Source organism: Geospiza fortis, unplaced genomic scaffold, assembly GCF_000277835.1.
Source record: "Geospiza fortis unplaced genomic scaffold, GeoFor_1.0 scaffold264, whole genome shotgun sequence".
Lineage (NCBI taxonomy): Eukaryota > Metazoa > Chordata > Aves > Passeriformes > Thraupidae > Geospiza > Geospiza fortis.
This window is the reverse complement of record NW_005054332.1, coordinates 5,753,717-5,778,850: the sequence shown is the minus strand read 5'-3', so window position 1 is coordinate 5,778,850 and position 25,134 is coordinate 5,753,717. Positions and strand designations below refer to the sequence as shown.

Below are 25,134 nucleotides of genomic sequence, written 5' to 3'. Positions count from 1 at the left end.
TTCCATATACAAAAAATAAAAATCTTCAAAATACCTTTTAGTAACTATCAGTGTTTGTCAGTATTCCAGGGCTCAGAAAAGGGTCAGATATGTTTGTGGCATCTTTCTTTGGTCACTCTGCAGTTGTGATTATCTGTTGAGGACCTATCCTGGTTCTGATCCCTATGATGGGAAGCATAAGAGATCATGTCAAGAGAAAAGAGTTTTTGACAGTCCTAAGGAAGGCCATCCAAGGAAAAATAACAATATAATATGCTTTCTTTATATTTTATAGCCTTTTTTATCCAGAGGAAGAGAGTCAGAATGCTAACTAGGAGCTCCGACTTACATAAAGGTAATCCTTTATGTCCTAGGGCAAGAAAATTCACAATTCTTGTATCTCCTAGATACGTGAAAGAAGAAAAATATGTGTCTTTGAAATTAAGACATAAATGTTTAAATGCTCTTCAAGCATGCAGAATAATACCAAGCAGAAGAAAACTCTGGGGTAACTTTCAGGCAGTGGAACTGATCATGGGACTGACTTTCAGCTTGAGATGTGCTGTATTAGATTACCCTTTGACCTTCAGCTCCTTCTTCCACTTTAATATACAAATTTTTGGTTTCCCAGTTTAAAAAAAAAATCAATTCTACAACTAAAAAAATGTTTTCAGTTAAGTCATAATTCCCCATAGTGCCTCAAAAGCAATATTTTTTTGCCACCCTCTCATTAAAAACAACACAAAGCCAAAGCTGCTGTTTAATTTTATGTATATAAAATTTAGCCTACAGGTCCATCTCTAGCTTTACTATCGCATCCTAGAAAGTAAAAGAATTAAAACACATTTTCAGGCCATAAAAATAAGCACAGGCCATCAAGGAAAAAGAAAATTATTATAAAACCTCTGAAACAGTCTGAATGCTTCTCATAACCTCCACTTAAAAAGTCTGTTATTATGTTCTACTCAAATATTACAAATACCTTATGATAGTAAGTAATAGGCATGCTATCATTAAATTAAACTGTACAAATGAAAAGGGCTATTTTATTCAAATAATGAAAAGCCAGAGAACAAAATAGGAATTTTAGCATGGGCATGGTACAATGCTAAAAGTGCAATCTATATTGGTAAATGCCAATCTGACCCAAATTGCCTCTAATAGAATGCACTGGAGAATCATTTCAATTAGGTGCTAATAATGAAAAGCCTTTTTTTTTTTTAATATATTAATGACTTTTTTGTGTGTTTGTACTAGAAAATTCAGAGGACAGTTATTCAATGTTCTTTGTGTTCTTTGTAAAGGCAGACATCTGGCTTAATATGAGAGAACAAGTGAAGGAGTGAGGAATGTAATTTGGTGAAGTATATCCAGGAACACAGAGGACACTGTGTAGGTATTCCAAAATTTTGGTAATTGCCCCATCAGTCTGTGACCCAGTTTCTTCTGAAAAATTACTATTTTCACAAGTTGAAGGTGCTAATATTAAAAATATTGTATAATACATATGAAATTTTCTTATACTCTCACTTATTTTTGAAAAAAAAATTGCATTTCTATTAAATAGAAATTATGTTTTAATGTATTAAATTCTCATTATCATTAATCAACATGAACTGCCACAGGAACTGTGTCGAAGTGTCGTGGTGAAATACATTGGTGTTCAAAATATTTTCAAAAAAGTTTTGTGTTCGGCCTGGCAAGAGTAATTATGTATTCATAGAATTATGGATTCATTAAGGTTGTAAAAGACCTCCAAGGTCATCAAGTCCAACTTTTGACCAAACACCATCACGTCAACTAAATCATAGCATGCCATGTCCAGTTGTTTCTTGAACAGCTTCAGGGATGGTGACTCCACCACCTCCCTGGGCAGCCCGTTCCAATTACTAAACGTCATTTCAGTAGAGAACCTTTTGCTGATGTCCAGCTGAGTCTCCCCTGGGGCAGCTTTGAGGCCGTTTCCTCTTGTCCTGTCAGTGCTTGCCTGGGAGAAGGGGCCCACTCCCACCTGGCTACAGCCTTCTCTCAAGTAGTTGTAGACAAGGTCTCCCTCATGCCTTCTTTTCTCCCAGCTTCCTCAGCCACTCCTCACAGGACTCAAACTCCGGACCCTTCTCCAGGTCTGTGGCTCTCCTCTCGACTCTCTCCAGAACATCAATGTCCCTCTTGTTCTTCCACCCCAGAATTGCACACAGGAGTTGAGGCGCGGCCTCACCAGTGCAGAGTACAGAAAGGCAGTCACTGTCCTAGTCCTGCTGGCTACACTATTTTTGTTACAAAAATGTATTTTGAAATATGTAATCCATATGTAACAAAATTTATGTGACATTTACCTCTCCTAAAATGTTAGACTATTTTGTAACTAGGGTATATTTAATTAATTAAGATTTTTATTCCTTACCTCTTTTGCTTTGGAGGGTAAAAAAGTTTGCTTTTTTAGTGTTGCTTAATTAAAGATAAAACAATCACATGTAGGGAATAAGTATGATTCCTTTGACAGCTTTGCAGATTTTGCTGCATTAAGCATTTTTGTGAAACTTCTGCAGATTTTAAGAACAAATGATGCATGAAGCCAGAGCAAATTGGGCCCTAAGCTGGTGGGTGGGTGAAATAGAGGATTTAAAGGATTAACATTTATTGGAGTACCTTGTATAAAAGATTTTTACTGTATAATAATGCAAATCAAGAAGATAAAAAAGCAGGTACCTAGTCATTTTTGAAGCGGAATGTGATTTTAAAAAGAATAAAGAAAAAGTTAGAAGCTCTATCATGAAGATAAAACTTAAATAAACCCCTTAAACTGATCCTCTACTGAAAAGCATGAAGAAGGCTGGGGTAATCTGGAGAACAGAAAAAGGCTGGAAGAGCTTCCATTTCCAGCACTGCCCTCAATAGACACAGAACTGCAGGGCTCTGGGAGATTTACTGAACCCATCCAGCCACACAGAAAATATCATCAGGAGCTCCTAGTGCCTAAGACAGATATAAATTCCACATAGTAGCTTGAAGAGAAATCCCTGATACAAACCAACTTTAATTTTGAATTCTGCAGAAAATATTATTTCTAATGGTGTAAAATCTGTTCTTGGTCAGTCCTGCTTTGCAGGTATGTGGGTAACCAGTAAAGACAGATTAAGTTTATCTTAGAAAAATTTATATACATTTCTAGACAACCTAACATCTTTGTTTTGTAGGCTGCTCTCCACAATGTGACAGAGAATTCTACTCCATGGTATAGGCATAAGGCAATATTAATAATAAAAGATTAACAACAACAACAAAAAACCCTATCTACATTATTTCTCTCTCTCTTCTTTTCATGTGTCTTTAGGTGAACTTTAATACAACTTCACAGTATTCAGGTAAGTGCAAAAAAACTCCAAAAGCCCCGTAAAATAAAAAGGGAAAAGCATCAAACCACAGGCAAACAGTGGATATAAATTATGTCTGGATGCATTTTAAAACTTATATACATTTATTGTGTATCTTTCTTCTAAAAATATATAAAAATATTCCATAACTAAAGTTATTAGTTGTAAAAGTGACAAAAAATTTGAAATGTTTTTGTTTAAAGAGAGGAATAGAAAGGCACATGAAGGATATTCAAAACAATGAATACAATTAGTAAGTCAATCTGAGTAGTCTCTTAGGAAAAGAGATCACATGGCTTCTGGGTTTTAATCAGCCTAAGCAATTCCTCTTACACAGGAATTAGTTAAACAAATGATAAAACTAGATATGTTGTCACTTTTAACCTTCATTCTAAATTATTAATTGCCTTATGTAAGCCTTTAGAAATGTCAGAATTATTCTTGCACGGTTTATGTAGGTGCACAAAGTGGCAACCCCTGCACTAGACATTGGTTAAACAAAAGAGGCACAGAGAGGTGAAAAGGTTGGCTAAATTATTCATGCAGGATTCCTTGTTGGGGAGCACACACTTACTGGTGTGTGGAAAGCTTGCACCATGTAATCTTTCTGATTTTTAGTTTACCCCTAAAGGAAAAGCTACAGGCATGAACAAATGCTTTCAACATGAATACTTAAATCAACTACCTAAGCACATATAAATATTTGAGAGTTAGTCATTTTTGTTGTTTTAAGTTTATGCGTGCCTTATAACGCAATGACAAAGTGGCCATATATGAGAATGAATTTTTGAAAGAAATATTTAAAATCAGTGCCATGAAAATCTCGTCAGTGAGACTATCTCTTGGATAGTTTCTCAAGAAAAACAATTGAAGTGAATGTGATTGAAATTTTAGTCACCACTTTGACTACTTTTCAACATGTTAAAATTTTGTACAAATGGAATATTAAAGAAGAAGATATCAAAAAAGATGATAGAAGAGCTGAATAAAGAACCCAGATTTCTGGCCATGAAAAAAAACTATTCAATTACTTTATGTCTATTCTTAGTAACCTATATAGATTTTTCTTCATTAAATGCATAAACTGTGTATTTATACTGGAAGATGTAGCTGAAATGGTAAAATAAAGCCAAATAAAATATTGCACTATGAAGCAGATACCTAACAAATGTCACACCACTCTTACAAAACAAAACAAATCAAAACAAATCCTCCTGTGGGTTTTGTTTTGTTTCTTTTTCTTTCAAATAGAACTTCAGTCCACATTTTCATCATTATTACAAACACCGATAAACAAACTTCTCATAACTTCTAATCTTTAGGCACTACTATGGAACTCATTGCTGCAAACCTGGATGCATTCCCTTAGGCCCATACTGAGGTTTGAACATAAAACACTGACGATTGCACAGAACCAGTGGGAAATTTATGCTGCATTTGGGTATTCAAACCAGTCGAGTTGAAGTGACTGGCAGTATTCAGGGTATGAATATTTTGTTAAGATACTTTTCTACGTGTACTTTTTGTGTGGTCTATATAGGTGCTTTCTAGGCAGGCTAGGGGTTGATCTCTATCATGCTGATTAGGCAGGAGAAAGAAAATTGAAGAGTGTGTGACTGGAATAATAAGGGAACCTGCAGAAGTGAGAAGTGTATATTAAAGCCAAAGCAATTTCTTGGTGTGAAAAAAAAAGGTGATGCTTCAATCTAATGTTAAAAAGGCAGATATATAGCACTATGTCCTAATGAATCAATTACTGTGCAAAAATAGACAATACTTTCTTTGATTTCCAAACATTGTGAATCAAATAGACTACTTATAAGTTTTTATTTTGAGGCTTAATTGAAAAAAAAAATGAACAGGCTATGGCAGAGAAAGAAAAAACCAGCAATGGTAGAAAATGAGTAGAAAGTCTTTAAAAAATTAAGAACTGTCATTCTTTTTCTTCATGTTTACCAAAAGCTGAATATTGGGGTGCAGTTTTTTGAAATCAGTCTCAGCTGCCATGTTCATTTAATTTTTAATAAATTTAGTGATGGTTCAGTAAAAGATAGAGGTTCAATATTGTACCAAAAGAAAAATAATAAAATCATAACTAAGAAGAAATTTTAGAGAAAAATGTCCATTTTTTTACACCTTAAGAAGAAGTAACACAGAGTGAGTAAGGCCTGAATTCACAGGGTTTAAAGCTTGTTGGCTTGGTTGTTTCAGCATCTCTGAAATTCCTGTGCTGCAAAGAGTTTTGCAAACAGTTGCAAACAAGGTTTGCCTTTTAAAAAATCATAATATTTTGGACAGAGTCTTCTCTATTATATTTCATAAGAGGTAGCTTTTTATATTTAAGAAGAAAATTATATGAACTATTTTTTTCTTTCATTTTTTTCTGAGTTGTATTACCACTTACCCTGAAGTTTGGGAACAGCTTCTGGAAGTAGATTCTGCCTTCACCTGAGGATTTGCTCAAATTGATGTTATCTTGAAAGGTCGTTTGTATTAAAGAACAAATAAGTTGTCACAGAAGTTCTAATTTAGTGTCTTTATTTTTCAGGAAGAAAAAATTCCAAGGATAATTTTGTAACTCGATGAGTTCTGCTGGATCATACTGTACTTGCTATATATTTAATCTTTTACTGTTGTTGTTGCTGATTTTTTTTACCATTCTATTTTTCTGGGTTTTTTTTTTATTATTTTTTTTTCCTGTTTATATTGAACTGAATTCCTTAAGGATGGGGCTTCTCTTTCTTACTGTCTTTCTCTTTCCTCTACCTGCTCACTACCAAAACTACTCAACCAGCATCTTCAGTGTGTACTTCTGCTCACATTCATCACAAACTTGTCATTAATATGCTGTTCTACCCTGTTATTGTTGCCCACTACTGCTAAATCTCCTTTGTGCATTTGGACCTCGAGAAACACAGTTCTACACTGGAGAACTAATTTATTTACTTCTTATTCCTCCCCTTGCAGCTGATTTACACATTTCTAGTGCAGAAGTATGCTGGGAGACAGGGTAGTTGTACTCTTTACTTGCCACCTGTGTGTTCAAAAGTGAAACAATAAAAGTATGCATGTTCTATAATTCTTTCTAGCATCATTTGGATGCATTCATATATCATGTTTATGTCTTGACTGGGTTCTTACAATTCACAAGATTCATATGAAATTAGTGGCAATAAGGTCTTCCTCAAAGTTTAATTCCTTACCGGCTATTGGTACTATTCCTTACTCCTATTGGTACTATAATCATGCACAAGGTACAAATGCATTTTATTCATACAAAGCTAGACTCTACATTTTTAATAAAATCACCTTTTATCACTATGTACTTCATTAATTATCTTATTGTTGTTTCGTTGTCAGAGTTTTTGTTTGTTCATTTGGTTTTGGTGGGTTTTTGGGGGAGATTAATAATTTTTTTCTTGCAGGAAGAACAATCCTGACTAAAAGTCAAAGCATATTTTCCCCAGTTTAGATTTAACTGGAATACAAAATGTACTAGAGATCTATGAAAGAAAAAGCCCATGTAAGTTAAAAAGAAACATGAATGCAAATGCACACAGAAATTCACACTCCTTACACATGCCCCACAACACACACTCTTTAGTGTATGCAATTAAAAACTCTGCAAAGCACTTGGGCAGATTCTGACTACTGAAAGTGATAAATAATCAAAAATTAATAATAATTTTCAGAAGTACTATTATCAATGTTCTTTTACATCCTTGTGTGGCCTCAGGCAGGTCAGTAGAGCTCTCCTTTACCTCAGTAAATCTCCATGTGAACCAGCTACTCCATTGCCTCAGTGAAAACCAGAAATACATTAATTCAATGTAAACAAAAGGGTTAGCTTACACATTACACACATGGACAAACACAGAACCTGAGTCACTGCATAAGCTTGAAATCATGTAAGTTTTTTCACATTTGCAGGCACAGAATGCCAAATCGATTTTCAGTGTTGGGAACATTTATGTTTTATCACACAGTGATGTAAAGCCAGGTTGTATATGTTCAACAATTTAGAGCCATCTGTTTTGCAGAAAAAAGGTAACTACTGAGTCAGCCTGAGGTCAGAGATAAAGTATAACTTGAAGTGCAGCAGGCAAAAGTAGGCCTTTTCAGTTGAAGCTAAATTACCAGTAAGGTAAACCACCCATGATGTATCCAGCTGGGAAGTGAGTGAAGTGAGCAACAAAAACCTCAAGGTGAAACTGCTTCCTCTACACATACTGTCATTTATATTGTTGCAGGCCTCCTTAAATTTTCATCAGCATTTAGAAGGGGAAAAATACAAAAAAAAAAAAAAATCATATCGATGGCAGGAATTTACCATTGAAAGAATACTTTATAAATAATGTAATGGACTAATTTGATGCAATATTTTGAGACCCATATACTTAAGTTATTAAGCAGAAATCTCATATAGCCTTTTGAAAATGCCTTTGAAATACTGATATTTCATTTCTTAATGAAATTATCTGCATGCTTACATATTTAACAAATGAATATATATCTACAAAATATGTTGCAGTAAATTTCTATTAATTGAAGTAAACTGCTACAGTTAATAGTTTGTTTCCTTTGAGAGCTTCTTAGCAACGATTTTTGTCTTTCTGGCTTGATTCTGGATTTTAGTGGTACTTCCTTCAATGTATGTCTGTATATTAATAAGTAGAAATTTATAAAATATTTTCCTTTCCTACTTGTCATATATGCCTCATTGTCATATTGCACTACAAGAAAACATAAAGCCTGCGAAATCATTCTTTTGATCTCTTTAACTAAAATGGGTGCTGAATCAGCAATTCTGTTTGTACATCTGTGATCTTGAACCTATGTATATCTAAGTAGTGCTAACTTTGACTTTCTGTCTTTATTAAGATTGCATTGCCTTATTCTTTGATCAAAACTGATCACTAATATATTTAAATCTAAATACTTAGGCCTTTTTTTCAGGTTTTGAGTGAAAACTATTTGAGAGTGAAATCTTGCCCGAATAGAGATGCAATTCATTCTTCTCTAATGTGAGGTTTTGCAGAAGACTTATTTAGCTCACATTCATATTGCTGATGTTGTTTGAATTGTTGCTTCAAATAACAGCAACTAGAACAGCAGAGGAGAATATTTTTACATTGTTATAAATCACAATAAAAAGTGTTCAGGCCCTTGCATTATTGCTGAATATACAGGCATTATAAACACCATGCAAAACCAAAGCTGTACCGAGGATGGATTCCCTTTCTATGCGCATGTTTTATTTATGTCTGTTGTGGTGTAACTTCTCAGGCAGCTTAATACCACACAGCTGCCCAGTCACAGACACATACCCCCCACACACCTCCCCACACCTGTCACCCCCCTCTGCAGTGGGATGGGAGTGAAAATTTAGTAAAAACAAAAAAATAAAATTTGTAGGTTGAGATAGACAGTTTAATAGGACAGAAAAGGAAGATAATACATTAACATTAAAATTGACCTTAAAACTAGCAATATTATTATTATAGTCATCATTATCATTATTATTATTGTCTAAAAATCAAGGGATGCACAATGTGATTGCTTACCACACACCAACTTTATTCCAGGTGAAACCAAGACAACATCTCAGACACATCTTATTTAAAGTGCCTAATTTTTAAGCATATTCAAATAAGTTCTCTGTTAAACAGGCTACAGGACAGAGGAGTTTTATTTTTGCACCAACACTTTTAATCTCGCTTATTCATAAAAGTTTTTAAAGTGCGTAGATTGCAAGTGGATTTAAAGTATCTGAACTGTAATTACTGTCATTAGTGCTGCGCCATCTGCATCTTTCAGGAACCAGCAGTTTGAACTAATCACCAATAATTGTTTTCAAGATGTTTAGCACATCTTAAATTTAAACATCAAAACAAAAGCTTATATTTGGCACTGATTTCTGCCAATCCTCTTTTTCCAACACCCTATATCTACACTACTTTGGTGTGCTGGATTAAGCTCTACATGAGCTTCTCCCCCAGCTAAAACCTGATACATAGTTTTGGAAAGTGTTTGATAGTTTCTGGTTTCTTTTTTTCCCCTTAGTAGCCCACATAACAGAGACATCATACATCATTGCAGGGGATGAGAACCCTTGCTGGGATCATAGCATGCAAAATTAATTACTTTCCAATACAAACACAGTGATTCCTTCTTAAATCACCTCTTATAGTCACTGAAGAAATGTCTGGGGAAAGTTTTATCTGTGTAAATCTATCACACCTGACACAAAAGGAACAGATCACTTCAGATGTAATAGAAGCTGCCATGATGCTCTGACTAAGATAAAAGCATTTTTAGCTAATGTATAGGTATGCACTTTTAATAATTTTGCTCTTTACTTTGTCAAACAATATTCTTACTTTTTATGGTTGCTAAAAGAATTTGACAAGCCTCATGTGAAAATGACTCTAACATTGTAATTTGTTTCAAATACAAGTACTTTTAGTTCATATATTCAATATTTCCATATAAGACCACAAAAAAGAAGACATTTTAATGAAACAGGATTTTTAAAGAATGTTTAACAAATGCAAGTTAATAGCATTATCTTCAGGCTTCTTAATGTTTTATTCCTTTTCTTTTTGACAGTTAGGCTTTGACAAACTGCAATAGGTATCTCTTACCTTTTCATACATAGAACTGCTTTGCAGGAAAGAGACTTTAGAATGGAAATTCTTCAGGGCAAATGTATCATGGCAGCAGTTTTATTTCTTAACCTTAACACAATCTACTGATATATCAGCCCTCGGGGTCCTAGTGATATTGTGTAATCTTTCACCAAATTCTTCTGATAGAGAATAGATAAGAAAAGGTTCTGTCTCCTTCAGCCCTTTAGTTTTATGGTATTGTTAAGACACAGAATAACCTGAATTATTAAATAGCACAGATAACCCTGTGACATACAAGAGAATTACCTCAGATACTTATGAAATATCCTATCAAACTAAAACCTGAACTGTACAGGCCTGTTCATTTCTGCTGTCCTTCCTACACCAGCTGTACCTATACTGAGTCTCATCTGTGTTTTATTCTCAGCTCCTTCATCTGACAAACAGTAGGATCAGAGCCTCAATGTGACTTTAACAAAGAAATAGTCTCAACTCAGTCTTCGTTCCATATATTGTGGCCAACATTTAAATTATAAGTTGTAGGATAATAAGCAGCTAATAGCTCTCTACCTCCTGAATCAGCATCAATATTTCATTTCTGATCAGGAAAATACTCCTGAAGAAAATACAAAATAGATGATGCCCAACACCAGCTTTGTTCCTTTCTCAGATCTGCCCTTATTGTACTGCACTAATGATTACAACCATGGATCATATGGTTGGAAGAGATTTTTTTTCTTTTCATGGAATAACAGAATCTGTTGGGTTGGTGGGGTCTTGTACAGATAAGCCAATCCAACCACTGTACTCAAAACAGGTCAGCTACAACAGATTGCTCAGATCCATGTCCAGTCACACACTGAATGTCTCTACAGACACAGATGGACACTTTACAGATTTTCTGGGCAATCTCTGTCAATACGTACCCACTCTTCAAGAACAGAAGTCTATTTTCTTGCATTCAGATGAAACAATGAATTTCCATTTGTGCCCATTGCCTCTTTTCCTGGCACTTCCTTCTTCTTTACCTCCCATCAAACTTTGATATACATTGATAATATCCATTCTGAACGTTCTCCAGACTTAATGGTCCCAGTTCTCTTAGCTTTTCTACATGTCAGGAGCTCCAGACCACTGTTGTCTTTGTTGTCCTCCACCACACTCAGTCCAGCCATCCATTTCTTTCTTGTCATGGAGTATCCAGAATTAGACACAGCATCCCAGACATCACTTCACCAGGACTGTGAAAAGGAAAGGGATTGCCTTGCTAGACCAGCTGACATCAGTCTTGGAGGAGAATGTTGGTTGCCTTTGCAGTTTGTTGAAGGGCTCCCTAATTTGATGATCTTCCTCTAATGTAAGTTCTCCTAACTACAGATTTTCTCTCTGATCTCAGAGGCCTGTGACACCTGTAAGGCAGTTTAACTGATAAACACTGAAGTAAATAAGGCATTGAGAATCTCAGCCTTCTCCATATCTTTTGTCACCAGTTTCTCTGCCCCATTCAGCAGGGGGATCACATGAGTGCTGTTTTTGCAGTTTAAGTATTTATGGAACATTTTATGGGTCCTTTTCTGACATGTGGATTATTATAGAAGAAAATAATTGTAAATCTCATTTTTTTAGGTCTTTTTTCTTTGTTTTCAAGAGGTACAGATCCTCTTAAGAAAGCAGTATTTCTTGTTTTTTCAACAGCTCAAAAGTTCTTTTAGGGAACAGTTCCATGAGTCTGAAACTGCTAGGAAGGCTTTTAATAATTTGTACATACCTGGGTAGTGGTATCCTGGGTTCATTTGAATATTAACTCCCCTGAATCAATCCAAATTCTTGGAAATTGTTGTAGTTTAGGAATCATATTCCTAATTTAGTGTTTTCTCTGAAGCACTCCAAACAATGTGGCCCTCACTCCTCTCTTCTCCCCCACCATACCCCTCCATCCCCAGTGAGATGGAGAGGAGAACTGGAAGCAAAACATTAAAGATAAGGGTTGAGATAAGAACAATTTACTGGAAGCAGCAAATGAAATAAGAAAATGAACAGTAACAGCAGCACTGTTAATAACAGAGTGTACAGGAGAGGTGACTGAGCCACAGACAAGGGCTCACCATATGGAACCTGACATTACCCCGACCACTCACTTCATCACCGGCCAGAGCAGAAGGGACCTGTTCCTCCTCACCTCTCACTCACCCCCTGCACATTATATTATTATTCTATATTCTATATTCTATAGAATAGCCTCAGGGTCCTGACCATGTGCCTCCTGGCTGCTACATCAATTAACCCTATCCTAGCCAAAACCATGTAAGGCCACCTAATTAAACAGAACATTTTTGGAACTTTAAGATATTTTGTTATCCAATCATGCTAACAGTGCAGTGGATTATTTATTAATTTTTTTCCTTTTCTTGGTTTGATTTTAAAGATTTCTATCATGTTTATAAGAAATTCTTCAAAAAAAATTTATTTCCCAATAGAAATCTTACATGAAATGTTTCCAAGTGACAATGGTTACTTAAAGAGCAGAGGATGGAATGAATTAAAAGCAGAGACTGATGTCTTTCAGCTTGCCCCTAATTTCTTAAGCCTGATAAACATATAATTATGTATTCTGAGTCTCTTTAAATATATCTATATCATTTTCTGCATATGTGCACACACAAAAAAGTCTCTGAATGAAAGAAAAATATACAAATAAGCTTTATAGCATAATCAGGCTAATTTTTCCAATTTTTAATCGGTAATAAAATCCAGAGCCCTAAAAGTAAAAGTCTGTAAAGCTACTTCATGCAAAGCCCGAGATAGTTACTCTGAAAGCTATATCCTTACATTTATAGATATAGAAAAGCACAAAGGTTATTTGACTTTAACAGTCAGAGAGATACAAACATCAATCAAGGTATTTTATCTAAAATATGTATTTTGATTAACCATTTCAAGCTTTCAGATCAATAAACAGAATTTGGATGTCATTGATCACAAAATTATAATAAAATGAAAACTATGTGTATGATTTCACACGGATTTTTCACTCTTAGATGTGTTTTGCCATCTTTATTACCCATAACCCTCTAAGATTATAGATTTTTAAAAGATATAAATTTTGTTTTCTTTCACCTAGCAATAGAATCCTTGTGTATTGCACAGTGAAATCTTCAAAGAGGAGTAGCAGTTTACTCTATTCATAGGTGATATGGATCACTTGCAATATTTATTGACAGGTTTATTACAAGGAAAATTTTTTTAATGATCTTCAAAATAGAAAGATGATGATTTCTCACAAAATTTTCAAGCAAAGGGATGCTCCTTTACTAAGGTATCTCTACACTGCAGCAATGACACAACATAAAAGTTAGAGGGAAATATTAGTTTATGAGAAGTATGGACAAATATTTGGAATTTAGAAGTAGTTCATAGAACTATATCCTGCCCAAGTCTCTTGGTTGCAGAGTGATTATTACTTCATGCTGCATCCATTTACCAAGCAACTTGCGAGCTCGCTTTTCCTTTAGAGCAAAGACATATAATTTTTGGAATATATTACATTTATCATCACTTATTACATGTATTGTCAGAGGATTTAAAGATTAAATAAACAAAATTAAGCACAAGCTTAATTAAGAGATAAGGAATCTTAACAGATGAGGAATCTATTTTCCCCAAAATACTTTAAGATGCAAAACAACATATTGAAATACCAAGTCTTTTCAATTCTGGATTACTACTACATGTTACATCCTTTGAAATCCTTGATCTACAAATTTTAGTGAGGAACCATAACACTATCAGCGTCCATTTATTTTTTTCCAGTAGAAAATAAGCTAAACAAATTCACAAGTTCACTTAGGACAGGATGATAACAAAATAACTTAGATGTGTATCTACAGAAAAAAATTCTCTGTGTTAACACATCATTATTTTGCCTTTGACCTCAAACTTAGTTGCATTGTGACTGCAATCAACCTCCAGTACCTAGATTACAAAATTATACTTGATTAGATACATAGTTATGATCTCTAAAGCAATTTTTAAAAATGTTTTAGAAGAAAGTAAAGCCAACTTAAAGTATATATTTCAGATCCATTCAAAATAAATGAAAAGACAGCTGTCAGATATGGAATAAGTTAATTTAGCACTTGTTCTTTGATTATTGGAACAGGTCATTCAATGAGTAAATAAAGAGACTATTTCTTTTTATTGAAGATGACATATTTTCCTCAAAATATATTAAATTGTGCTAATTTTATTTGTACAACTATGCATATTTGGATGGAATTCCCAACAGAAAAAATACATCTGCAGGAAAAAAACATTAGCAACACTCGTGGAAATTAAACGATGCAGGGGAATTTAGGTAATCACTATGACAGTTTGAATTTGGCAATCTTTTAATAAGCATGAAGAAATAGTACTCTATGACTTTGATGATCAGAAACAACGCAGCTATTTTAGTTGAAAATAGTATAACTCCCAGCACCATGGCTGAAATTTTCTGGAAGTCATACTTGAATATATTTGTGCAATCCCTTTATGATGTAAACTTTCTTAAAAAAAAAGTGACAATTATTTCTTCTGGTAATTACACAACTAAAAGGCTACCATTCATCCTGAATTCAACGCTACAACAAAATTTATCAGGTCTTTGTTGGTTTCTGGATGCATTACATGCAAGTAAGTGGGGAAAAAAATGCTTCTAAGGATCTAAAACTGAAGGAAAATCTGGATGGAGTCCTGACTGAAGCAGAAAACAGAAACAAACTATCTGCTAGACAAATAAATTGTAAATAGAACCTTTATTAATAATTGTTTGGTATATTGTCATTCTTGTAAAGACTAGCAATATTATAGAAATAAATATTTTGTACTGCATGCTGACTCAACAGAATAAATGCAATAAATTAGTTGTTCTTTCTCTTGGGTCATTACTGCAGTTTATGTGGTTACAGTTGGACCAGAAAATGGCATCAGACTTTATGACTTTTAGGGTTCTAAGCTTGTTTTGCATCAATATATTAGATCAGAAGTTGACAAATATGGGCTTTGCCATCAGCCACGGTGGCAGAACACAGCGCCCCTGTTGAACAGCTATTGTTCAAGCTGTTCACTGAGACTGTTCACTGTTATCAGAGGCTTCCAAATCATCTTATGCCAAGAAAAATGGAAAATCACTATTGATAATAACTGTATTCCAATAACGACTTCATTTGTAGGATGTTTAGCAACAGATCATCACCTTGGGAGTGTTAACATCAGGATAAGTGTGGGGTGTTTCAATACGATAATGTTTTGGCCCAGGGAAAAATGTATGTTACAAACTCGTAGGTGTAGTCAAATATTCCTCATTTTATTTTAATTAACCCATTATCTGTATATGTTATGAACACTCACATCTGTATAAGACTGAATTCTCATTAAAGCTTCGATTACTTTGCTTGTTTCTGTTATTGCTGGGGTTTTTTTGTTATTTTTTTCTGTTAAAAAGAACATAACCCTCTCAAGTTTCCATTTATTTTCTTTTCATAAAGATTTTATCGGCCTCAGAACAGGTTGAAGTAAAAGATACTTCAGCACTGGAGCCTTAAATAATATAATTAACACAGGCATTCACAGTTTTTAATTTTTTTTCTTTAACATTTCTAAAATTTTATCATTTGTGACTATTTTGGTGATTTCTATATCTCTTTTCTATTTTTACTTAGAGATATTCATGAGAAGAAACAGAAAATAGAAGCTCACAGAAATATAGCAGAGAATGTTTTGAAATTCATGGTTATTTGGGATGATAGACAATAATGGAGCTGTTACTGTTGCTCGTGTCAGGGCGTACTCAGAGTGTAATCCATGGATTACAAACACAATGGACCAGAGCAGATCCTGCTGTATGAATGGCTGCTGATGTGCATAAAACCCAATCATTCTTCAGATAATTATTTTGTCTAAATTTAGAATGTGAAGTGTTGGCACTATCAAAGGTGCTTTTGCTTGGGTGTCAGAGTAGAAGATGTTACAGGACTTAGCATGTGTTAGCATTAATTGACTATTATGTCTGTCAAGCAAATAAAGTCCTAAATAATGGAATTAAACAGAGCACTAGAATGAAAACTGCCTGGAATGCTACCATAAGAAAATGTAGCTGGAAGATGGGTATTTATAAATTTTGTACAAATTTTCTTCATGTACTCTGGTATGAAGTCATGTTTCACTGTACTTACATTTAATTTGTGTTTTGTGTTCTTTTAATGCAGCACGTTTCTAAGGAAAAAAACTTTCTCAAAAGAGAATTACATTTCCATTATAACATTCTAAAATGTCAGAATCTTGCTATTTCATTTTTAATTGGGGTTTTATACTGATAAAAAAAATTGCTACAGGAGTGGTTTGTGTGTGAAAAAGACCTTCTCCTTTACTATTGTGTGGAATTTGTAATTTTTTTACTTCCTTTTGTTTTGGTTTGTTTTGGTTTATTTGCTTTTGTTTTTGATACCTAGACACAGGCAATTAATTTTTTTTCTTAGCTAGATACTTTGAGAAACAGATGTTTTTTAAGTTGGAAAGAAGACAAAATTGTAGTAAACTTATAACTGCATTTCTGTGTTAGCTTCAGCAGTAAAACTTTGCTCAATTGGGCTGACAGACAAAGTTACAGTGAATATCTGACTTTCTGCCATAAAACTCAGCATGTAATAATAAATGCCAATAACAGTTGTTGTTATTGCTCACTGAAAAGACAGAAAATTATGCTTTCTAAAGGACACCTTGAGGAATAAGGACACTGAGTTAGGAAATGAAATATTGTGAAGGAAGTAATGAAAAAGATCAAAATACAAAAGTGTTATTAGTATCAGGGGTCTTTAGCATATTCACAGATATGACAAATATTTTTTCATTTCATTCTTCTTATAATCAACATGAAACTATGAAAATCATTAAGTATAATTTTATTTTTTGTTAACTCATAATCTGTTGAGCATTAAGCTGGAGAATACTATAGGAAAGCACTGAGTGTACTTGAATGACTATGAAATGGCCATTCAGCAGCAACCTACTCCTTCAATTACACCCTATTCATTAGGAAAAGACTCTGTATCTGGATACAGTATTACAATGGCAACATAACTTTTTTCTTTGTGTAGGTTACTTAGTTACAGGGGGAAAATTTTACAGCCTCCATGATACAGATTTTGTGCCAACGGGATTTCAATGAACTTTAATGGCAATGTGCACAGATACAGGAGGAAGGGAAAGATAAGCAAAAGCTCCAGAAATATTTGCCTGGAGAGACAGAGTGAAGTTCTAGAAGAGTCTATGTAATTGTAGTCATTAATAAAACCAGAGCAACCATTATATTTGAGGAATATGAGACTTGAGTAGGTGTGAGAATTTTACATCAGCTACTTAGTGATTCAAATTGAGCAGGCCTCTGAAGAAAATAGCGCATGCTGAACACACTCAGGGCTTTGTTGGGTACATTAACATGGTCATTCTGGTTTCTGAGGACCATTATTCTTTCTCATTCATGCCACATCTAACTGCCCTCTTCTGTCTTCATAAAGTCACTTGAACATCGTTCTTGTCCTGTGGTTTACCTCTGAAAATATTCCATGGGTTACAGAGAGCTACAAGAGATCCATTTCTCATTAATTTTTGTTGTGGAACAGTGGATTTTTGCAAACACTACAGATGTGGGATCTGAATCAGTGGTTTCTGCTGCTAGTTGCTCAAGTACAAAAGTAATGTGCAAATTGTGTCCACAAGCATAAAAGAGGTTCTCCCTCCTTCCCCCACACACAGCCTATAATTCTTGATAATTGATTTACTAGTTGCAACAAAAATGAAGATTGATTCTGTAGATGAAATAAATTTCCAGTTGGTCAACTGATAGTACATCCAGAACTAAATATTTTTTCTTTAATTAAACTGGTAGTGCAAGCTGTAATATTTCACTGGCTTAATGCTTTATCACACTTGTGCTTAAGTTAAGTGTAACCTCAGATTCACAAGGTTTATTTTTCTGAAGATCTGAATTTACAGGCAGGAAATGTGCAGATATTTCACAGAAACTTCCCTGACCATTTGTACAAAAATTTAATCAGCACATATATTTTGATATTTTTAGATAATATTTGATATGTTGATTTACAAATCTTTTTTAAATCAGAAATACCTTATGTTCTTAAAAATATTTTAAAAGTGGTATGAGAAAAATAAATACATTAATCCATTGAAAAACAGACTATATCAAACCCTGCTAAGTCATATTACACATCTTTGTAACATCATAATACGGAAGATATAACAATGATTTACTTGGGACTGCAGTATCATGAACTATAATGTGATCATAAACTCATAAAAAATAAAGAAAAATACTGTTGTAGTTTAATACCAATTTCTCATTATAATAAGATATTAATTACAAAATTAGATAGGAACTCTCAATGGAAAAAAACCCCTATTTTATTTTTTAAATACTTTTTTGAAATGAAGAATATTTTAATAAACAATATCCAAATGCCTGCAGAATGACATTTTAAGTTTTTGCAGCTTAATTTAGTATTAAAATGTAATAGTTAATTTTAGATGTACTGAGAGAGTAAAGTAAGAGAGTTTTAGTGAAAACAAATTATTTTACTTGAACTAGAGAACATAAGAAGGAGTCATACACTAGGAATCAGAGCTCTGCAAGCTTGGAATAAAATCGCAGCAAAGCTCACACCACCACTGACATTGTATGAGCAGAGTGATTCCTATGAGACTTTTCATTACATTCACAGATGACCTCTATTACTCTGCTCTTTCTTGACAATTCTGCAAGGGAAGGACATTCCAGAATGCTATGAAATTGCAAGCAGAAGAATACATATATATAAAAAAGAAGTTGAAAGTTACACTCACAGCTCTACAGCTATGTGGACCAGTGGTCAAATGGTCAATTATCTGTCAGCAAAGTGCTTTTGGAAATATCTCATCTGGCAGCACAGCTCATCCGCAAAAGTATCCTCAGTTATAAAAAAGTGAAAATAAAATGCAATATAATGTTATTTTTAAAGGATTATGAGATAACTTGCATGGGATGAGTTTTAATTCTAGTTTAGCATGTGGTTTTATCCCATCTTTCAAAACACAAATTTATTAAAAAGGCAGTGCTCGGAAGGAAGGAAGGAAGGAAGGAAGGAAGGAAGGAAGGAAGGAAGGAAGGAAGGAAGGAAGGAAGGAAGGAAGGCTCTTTTTTTCAAATATCAATGTCACTTTTTTTAATGAATGACATTGCTTTTAGACTGGATTAAATTATTCCCCTTGTAAGCTTTGTGTGGTCATGGGCATTTGTTGTAAAACTTATGAAGAATGAGAAGTAAATTCCCATTCTAGTGAATCCAAACCACAACACAAATAAAATAAAACAAAACCTGTCAACCACATCAGCTTATTTGTAAAAAGAGACCTGTAGTCTTTTGTGTCATCCAAAAAATGGTAGAATCTTGCATTAAATGCATTTAGAGAGGATTCAATTTTATCAGAAAATAAAGCTAATTGTTTCAAGTTATTTAATATCTTGAATGAAAGTGAATGTTTAATTCTTGCTGAGGAATCTAGAATAGGGTGAGCAAAAATTCCTTTTGTACTGTCCATACTTTCTGGTAGACACTGTATTACTCCTTTTCCCTTAATGATAAAGACTCCTGCAAGGGTATTTGACCTTCTTTCCCTTTCTATGAAAAGAAAAAGATTTGTTATAAATTTTCTGCATATAGAAAAGTGAATCATTATTGCTAGGAGATAAGAACAGTTATTGTACAACTTTTGTATCATCTACATTTAGTCTGGTGAAACATCATGTTACTTTCATTAGACTCCTTTTTAATAATACATTTTTCTGTAGTCAGCAGAGAAAACATATGTCCTCTACAAAGGAATTCAGAGCCAAACACACTAAAGAGAAAGAGCACCTGAAACGGAAAGAAAATATTTTACACAGAAATATTGTCTTAGTAGGATGATGATTTATAGTATGATAATATGAGTTACAAAACCACCAATCAGTGATGATCAGAATTAAGTCTGGAAAGTGAGATTTGCCTTTGCCATGAAGAAACATTACCTCACCTTTGAGCAATGCATCATGGCAGTGAGAAACAGATAAACAAGAGAAAGCATTTGTTGTGGAGAAATAACAATATCCATGCAGATCCCTGTCTGTAGTAATATAAGCATGTATCCTTTGGCAATAGCAGTTTTAATCTTCTTTTATGCTTGATCTGCATTAGATATGAGCTGTCTGCTGACAGGTCTTGGCTCTTTAGTTCAAACTGAGGACACTCAAAGTGCAGGGCTTTCCCTTCAGTGCCAGTGGCTGGTAGAGTTAATCCCCTCAGTGGAGTCCAGGGATGAGGGCACAATTTCTCTATACAATTCTATATCCATAATTAGCACTCCAAGCCCCATATGCTCTTTCTCGTAGTGACACAAAGGAAAAGAAAACCATCAGGCCATTCTGCTTTCCTTAGATTCCTGCTAGGTAAGATGTTGGTGACAGAAGGGCTTCTCCTGACGGTGCCATTGCTCACAGCTGTAGGTTCAAATATGTGTATGGAATAAGTTTAGGCACAGAAACTGGAAAAAAAAAGTATACTTTTGAACTCATCTTCTTATTGCACACTTGGAATTCTCTTCTTCCTTTAGACAGTTGGATGTTTTCCCTTTTTCTTATACTGGCAAACATTCAAGGGCAAGCAGTCTGACACATGAAAAAATCTGAATTGACAGACATTCTACAAATCGGCAACTCAGCTAGTGAAAATAGAGAATATGAACTGAAACTCACCCTGGGAAGAAAATCTTGACCCAACACGGTGGGAGAAAGAGCAAGCCAAGCAATTTCAAAATTAAGGGATCAAGGTGAACTGGATCATTTGATCATTTTCCTTGAAGAAGTGCCAAATATTTGAAGGCAAATTGAATTTGCAGCAAAGAACTTCAGCACATCAGGTAGAATATGAGCTAGCTTGAAGAAAAAAAAATCTATGAAGAGGTGGGAAAACATCAGATGAGATCCTCACTCCTGATAACGTTTCTTTGAACAGCTCTGGTTTCTCAGAGGAGCTGCTAAATTATTCTGACTAAGCATCTGAATACCTCTTCTGCAAGGGAGAGGCAGTGGCTGCTTAGTTACACAGCAATGTTAGCTGTCTTAAGGGACCCTAGAGCACACACACAGCATTTATTGGATACTCTGACACATCAGAAGAGTTCCAACTAGTGTTTTAATCCTATTACTTACAGTAACTAAAATAGCACCAGTATCTATTCTGCAGACATTTCAGCCTAAAGGGTAGTGGAAATAAGTTGAGGAAACAATAGCATTGCTTTTCTGTTAAATTTTGCCCCAAAAAAACATGAGTGATGGGTTTTGGGATGTTTTTTGGTTTTTTGGGGGGTTTTTTTGGGTTTTTTTTTGGTTTTTTTTGGTTTTTTTCTTTTTGGTTTTTTTTTTTTTTTTGTTGTTATTGTTTTGTTTTGGAAGGGTTTTTTGGGTTTTATTTGTTGTTTGTGTTTTATTAGTTGTTGTTTTGGTTTTTTTTGTTTTGTTTTTGGGGGCGGTTTATTTTTTTGTGAAGAGAAAAGTAATGAATAGCTAAAGGAATTTCTCTTTACTTTTTTAACTTTTTTTTTCTTCCTTTCCTGTTCTTTTAGCCAGGAATTTTACGTAAAAGAACATACCACAATAATATGCATCTCTTAAAAGCTGCATGATGTTGCTTAAATGCAGATTAAGTACCTAATTTTAATTGCTCATGCTAGCTAAAGTCCTAGGGAAAAAAAAAAAAGAAAATGTAGAAATGTAGGTTAAACCATTAACATGGGAATCACACACTACTGAACACAGTTAGTTTCCTGACTATACAGGAAAACGGAAAAGAAACATTTAACTCAAGTGAGTGGTAACAGGATATTTCTGTAACTGAGGGTTCTAGTAAATTCCAAATTGCCATACATTTTGCACACAGCTTCTCTAAGTCTCATGTTATCATGGTGTCTTTTTTAGGCTAACAGAGCCAGAGATTTAGAAGGATTTAGTCTTCTCTGAATGCAGTAAAACCACATGCATAGAAATTCTACTGCCTAAATAAATTTTTAGTTTTGAATGATTTGTGTGCTGCTTTGACTCATGAGCATGACAGTATTCCGATACCTAAGAAAGGGGACAAAATTGGAAATTAATCCAAATTTTCTATAAAAAGAAAAAAAGTACTCTATGCTACAAACAAGATGATCACCTCCTTCACCTCCTGGCTGTCCTGGTTACTCAGGTCTCAGGAGCTGCTTAAGGTGCATCTACGGACACTCTCAAGCTGCCCTGGCTGCTCCTGTCAGACTATTTAGTCTCACCTCTGTCTAGAACATTCCTACCTACCCCCATATTTCCAGCTTGACTCTCTGCTTAAGCACAAGGATTTTGTATGGTTCTTGAACAGCTCCTCGTACCCAAAAACTTCGAGAGCAAGGAGGCAACTAAAAAGAGAAAGTTGAAACAAAATTTGGCCAGATGTAATTCCCTTTATAACCTGCTTTTCAAGGAGAGAGTGAATGGGACAGTAAAGTCTTTTCACACTCTGAATCAAATGGTTTTGTTGGCCAGCAGCTTAGCATGTTAGTCAGAATGGTTGTTGATCATTCCCTCTTGGAAGTTTGACAAAATTTAGGATTATCCAAAATTGTCTTCTCCCTTCCAGCAGAAAAAGAAGAGAGAATTAAAATTTTGTTATGTGCTTTATCTGTTGCACAAGGCATGGAAGGAATTTCACAACAGATAGACTTTATCATTTATTTCCCCATTCAGCATCTGAAATTGAAAACGGCCTCTACTACCTATTCCATAATCTTACAAATACAAAAAAGCAAAAAAACAAAACAAACAAACAAAAAAAAAAAAACAACAAAACAAAACAAAAAAAAAACCAAAACCCAACCAAAACAGCAAACAAAACAAAAAAACCTCAAACAAGAAAAAAAAAAGAAAAACACAAACAAACCATTTTTAAAGGCTCTTCTGATTATTTAGCACTGAAAAAAATTAAAAGCAACAGGAAAACACATACATATACTGTGAACACTATCATTACTGTAATACTCATGCAAAGAATAATCTCACTGTGAATAATGCTTATGTTATACCTTTGAAACTCCTTTTGATAGGACTACATTTTTGCGCTTGAGAAACTTATCTCTATCTTTCTTAAACACCTGAGAAAGGACCAAGAAATTATCAAGAGATTTGATGTAAAATAGCAAGATTATTCTTAATCCTTCCAAAAATTGTCTGGTTATACCCCAATATTTCTGTTAAGCAATTGTAAGAAAAGTTGAAAAATGTGCTTCTATGAAATGGAATTTTCTTTAGTTAAATTCCTATATAAGAAAACAGTAAATTCCATCAAATAGAATCAAGATAAGAGATATATATTAAAGATAAGAGTCAATGACTATAAGACATTTTGTTTGAAATAGATCTCTAGGTACTTTTCATTACCTGAGACAGAGAAATACTCTCACAAGCCATGACCCCTTAAATGAATTTCCTACAGGGTGAACTGTCACCTGCAAGTGTCCATGACAGAATTCAGCTAAATCTCTAATTTTAGATGTCTTAAGCTAGCCATGGTATATCTCACCCCAAACTAAAGAGCTGCCTGCATGATTACCTCTTCTGAATAATGTCACTGAGAGTGAGATCTAGCCTACACAGACTTTATTATTTAATATAGAAATTTTATTTTTTAAAACAATATATTATTAAACTTTCTTTAAACAGAGACACTGGAAAATTAAACCTGAGTACAAAAGGCTGCAAATTTACCCAACTACACCAGAACGACATTTTTTCCATGAGTGTTTTTGTCTTGGTGACAATAACATATGGATGTTATGGTGTATGTTCCATGATACTAATTTGGACCTCTTAGTCAACCTATCTTGCAAAATTGCACCGCAATTTAGCAGTGAATCTTTTGGTAAAATCAGAGATTAATATAGAGTTTTCTTCCCTAGAGAAAATACATAGCATACAGAACACAAAGACTACAGGATATAAATTTGGGATTGTTTGTTGATGTATCCTTTTAAAACCTTCTAAATTAAAATAAGTTAACCAGGGGCATTGAAAACACAAGAAAACGTTTTCTTGACTGTCAGGAAAAAATGAAGTTATGGATGCATAAAAAAATAAAAAAGTCGTAGATGCATTTGACATTACCATGACCATTAATTGATTCCTTCACATGAAGACCAAATCTAGAAAAAATCCTGGGTGAGGAAAAGAGATTTGTGCAATGGTTTTATAATAATGGTACACCTAGAAAAGAAGAATAACTGAAATGCTGACAAAATGCTGGATCCAAATGGATTATTTCCAAATATTTATTAAATATAACAGAAAAGGAGATGAGAAAAAGTCCTTTCTCAAGGTTTTTCATCACTTACTAAGGAGCAAAAAACTAATATAGGGGACACATATTTGTTAGCACATTGTCACAAGTGTACTTGTACAAGAGTACTATTGTACTCAGTACAATAGTTTTGTGTGTACCATACATATATAGATACATTTACCCATCAGATAGTTTACATTGAACCTCCAGTCACAGTGCAGAAAGCTGTCATGGATTTCTCAGGAGCAGAGTCTGGTCTTGAAGGAAAAAAAAATTGAAGGAAAAAAAATCAAAACAAGAAAATGCCCATGTTGGGCACCAAAAAGTATTTGTCGTGGTTTAGGAAAAATTTTGGGAGGAAATTTTTGAAGGAGTCTCTCTAGACAGAAAAATTTAAGCAGCCCCTCTCCTTACTGGTTTGGGAGGAAAATTCTCCTTTGAGAACAATGGAAAAAAACAATTTATTTAAAAAGCAAAGTATTCACAAACATGAGAAAATGAATCATATTAAACAATGGAACTTCTTGTTGTTTTGAAGAGATGGTGAATTCAGAGAGAGTGCTTTTTGTGGTGTGTAGCTTGGCTCACTCCGTCTTTCATCAGTCCTTTCTGTGCTGGAAAATGCCACATTCCCAGGCTCCGGTGGTTCACAGGCGTGAACTTCCAGTGGTTTTTTGGGTTTTTTGTCTAGAGTAGGTTTGAACAGTTCTAAGAAAAAGAAAAGCC

General features: G+C 34.2%; 1 protein-coding gene across 1 annotated transcript; it reads right to left on the bottom strand.

Annotated features, from left to right (window-relative positions):
- Positions 1–1,696: 1,696 nt before the first annotated feature.
- LOC115947944 lies at positions 1,697–23,540 on the bottom strand. Its single transcript, XM_031057599.1, is given in 5 exon segments — positions 1,697–2,048; positions 2,050–2,246; positions 22,466–22,492; positions 23,156–23,224; positions 23,511–23,540. Coding segments are annotated over 5 exon segments (675 nt in total).
- Positions 23,541–25,134: the final 1,594 nt, after the last annotated feature.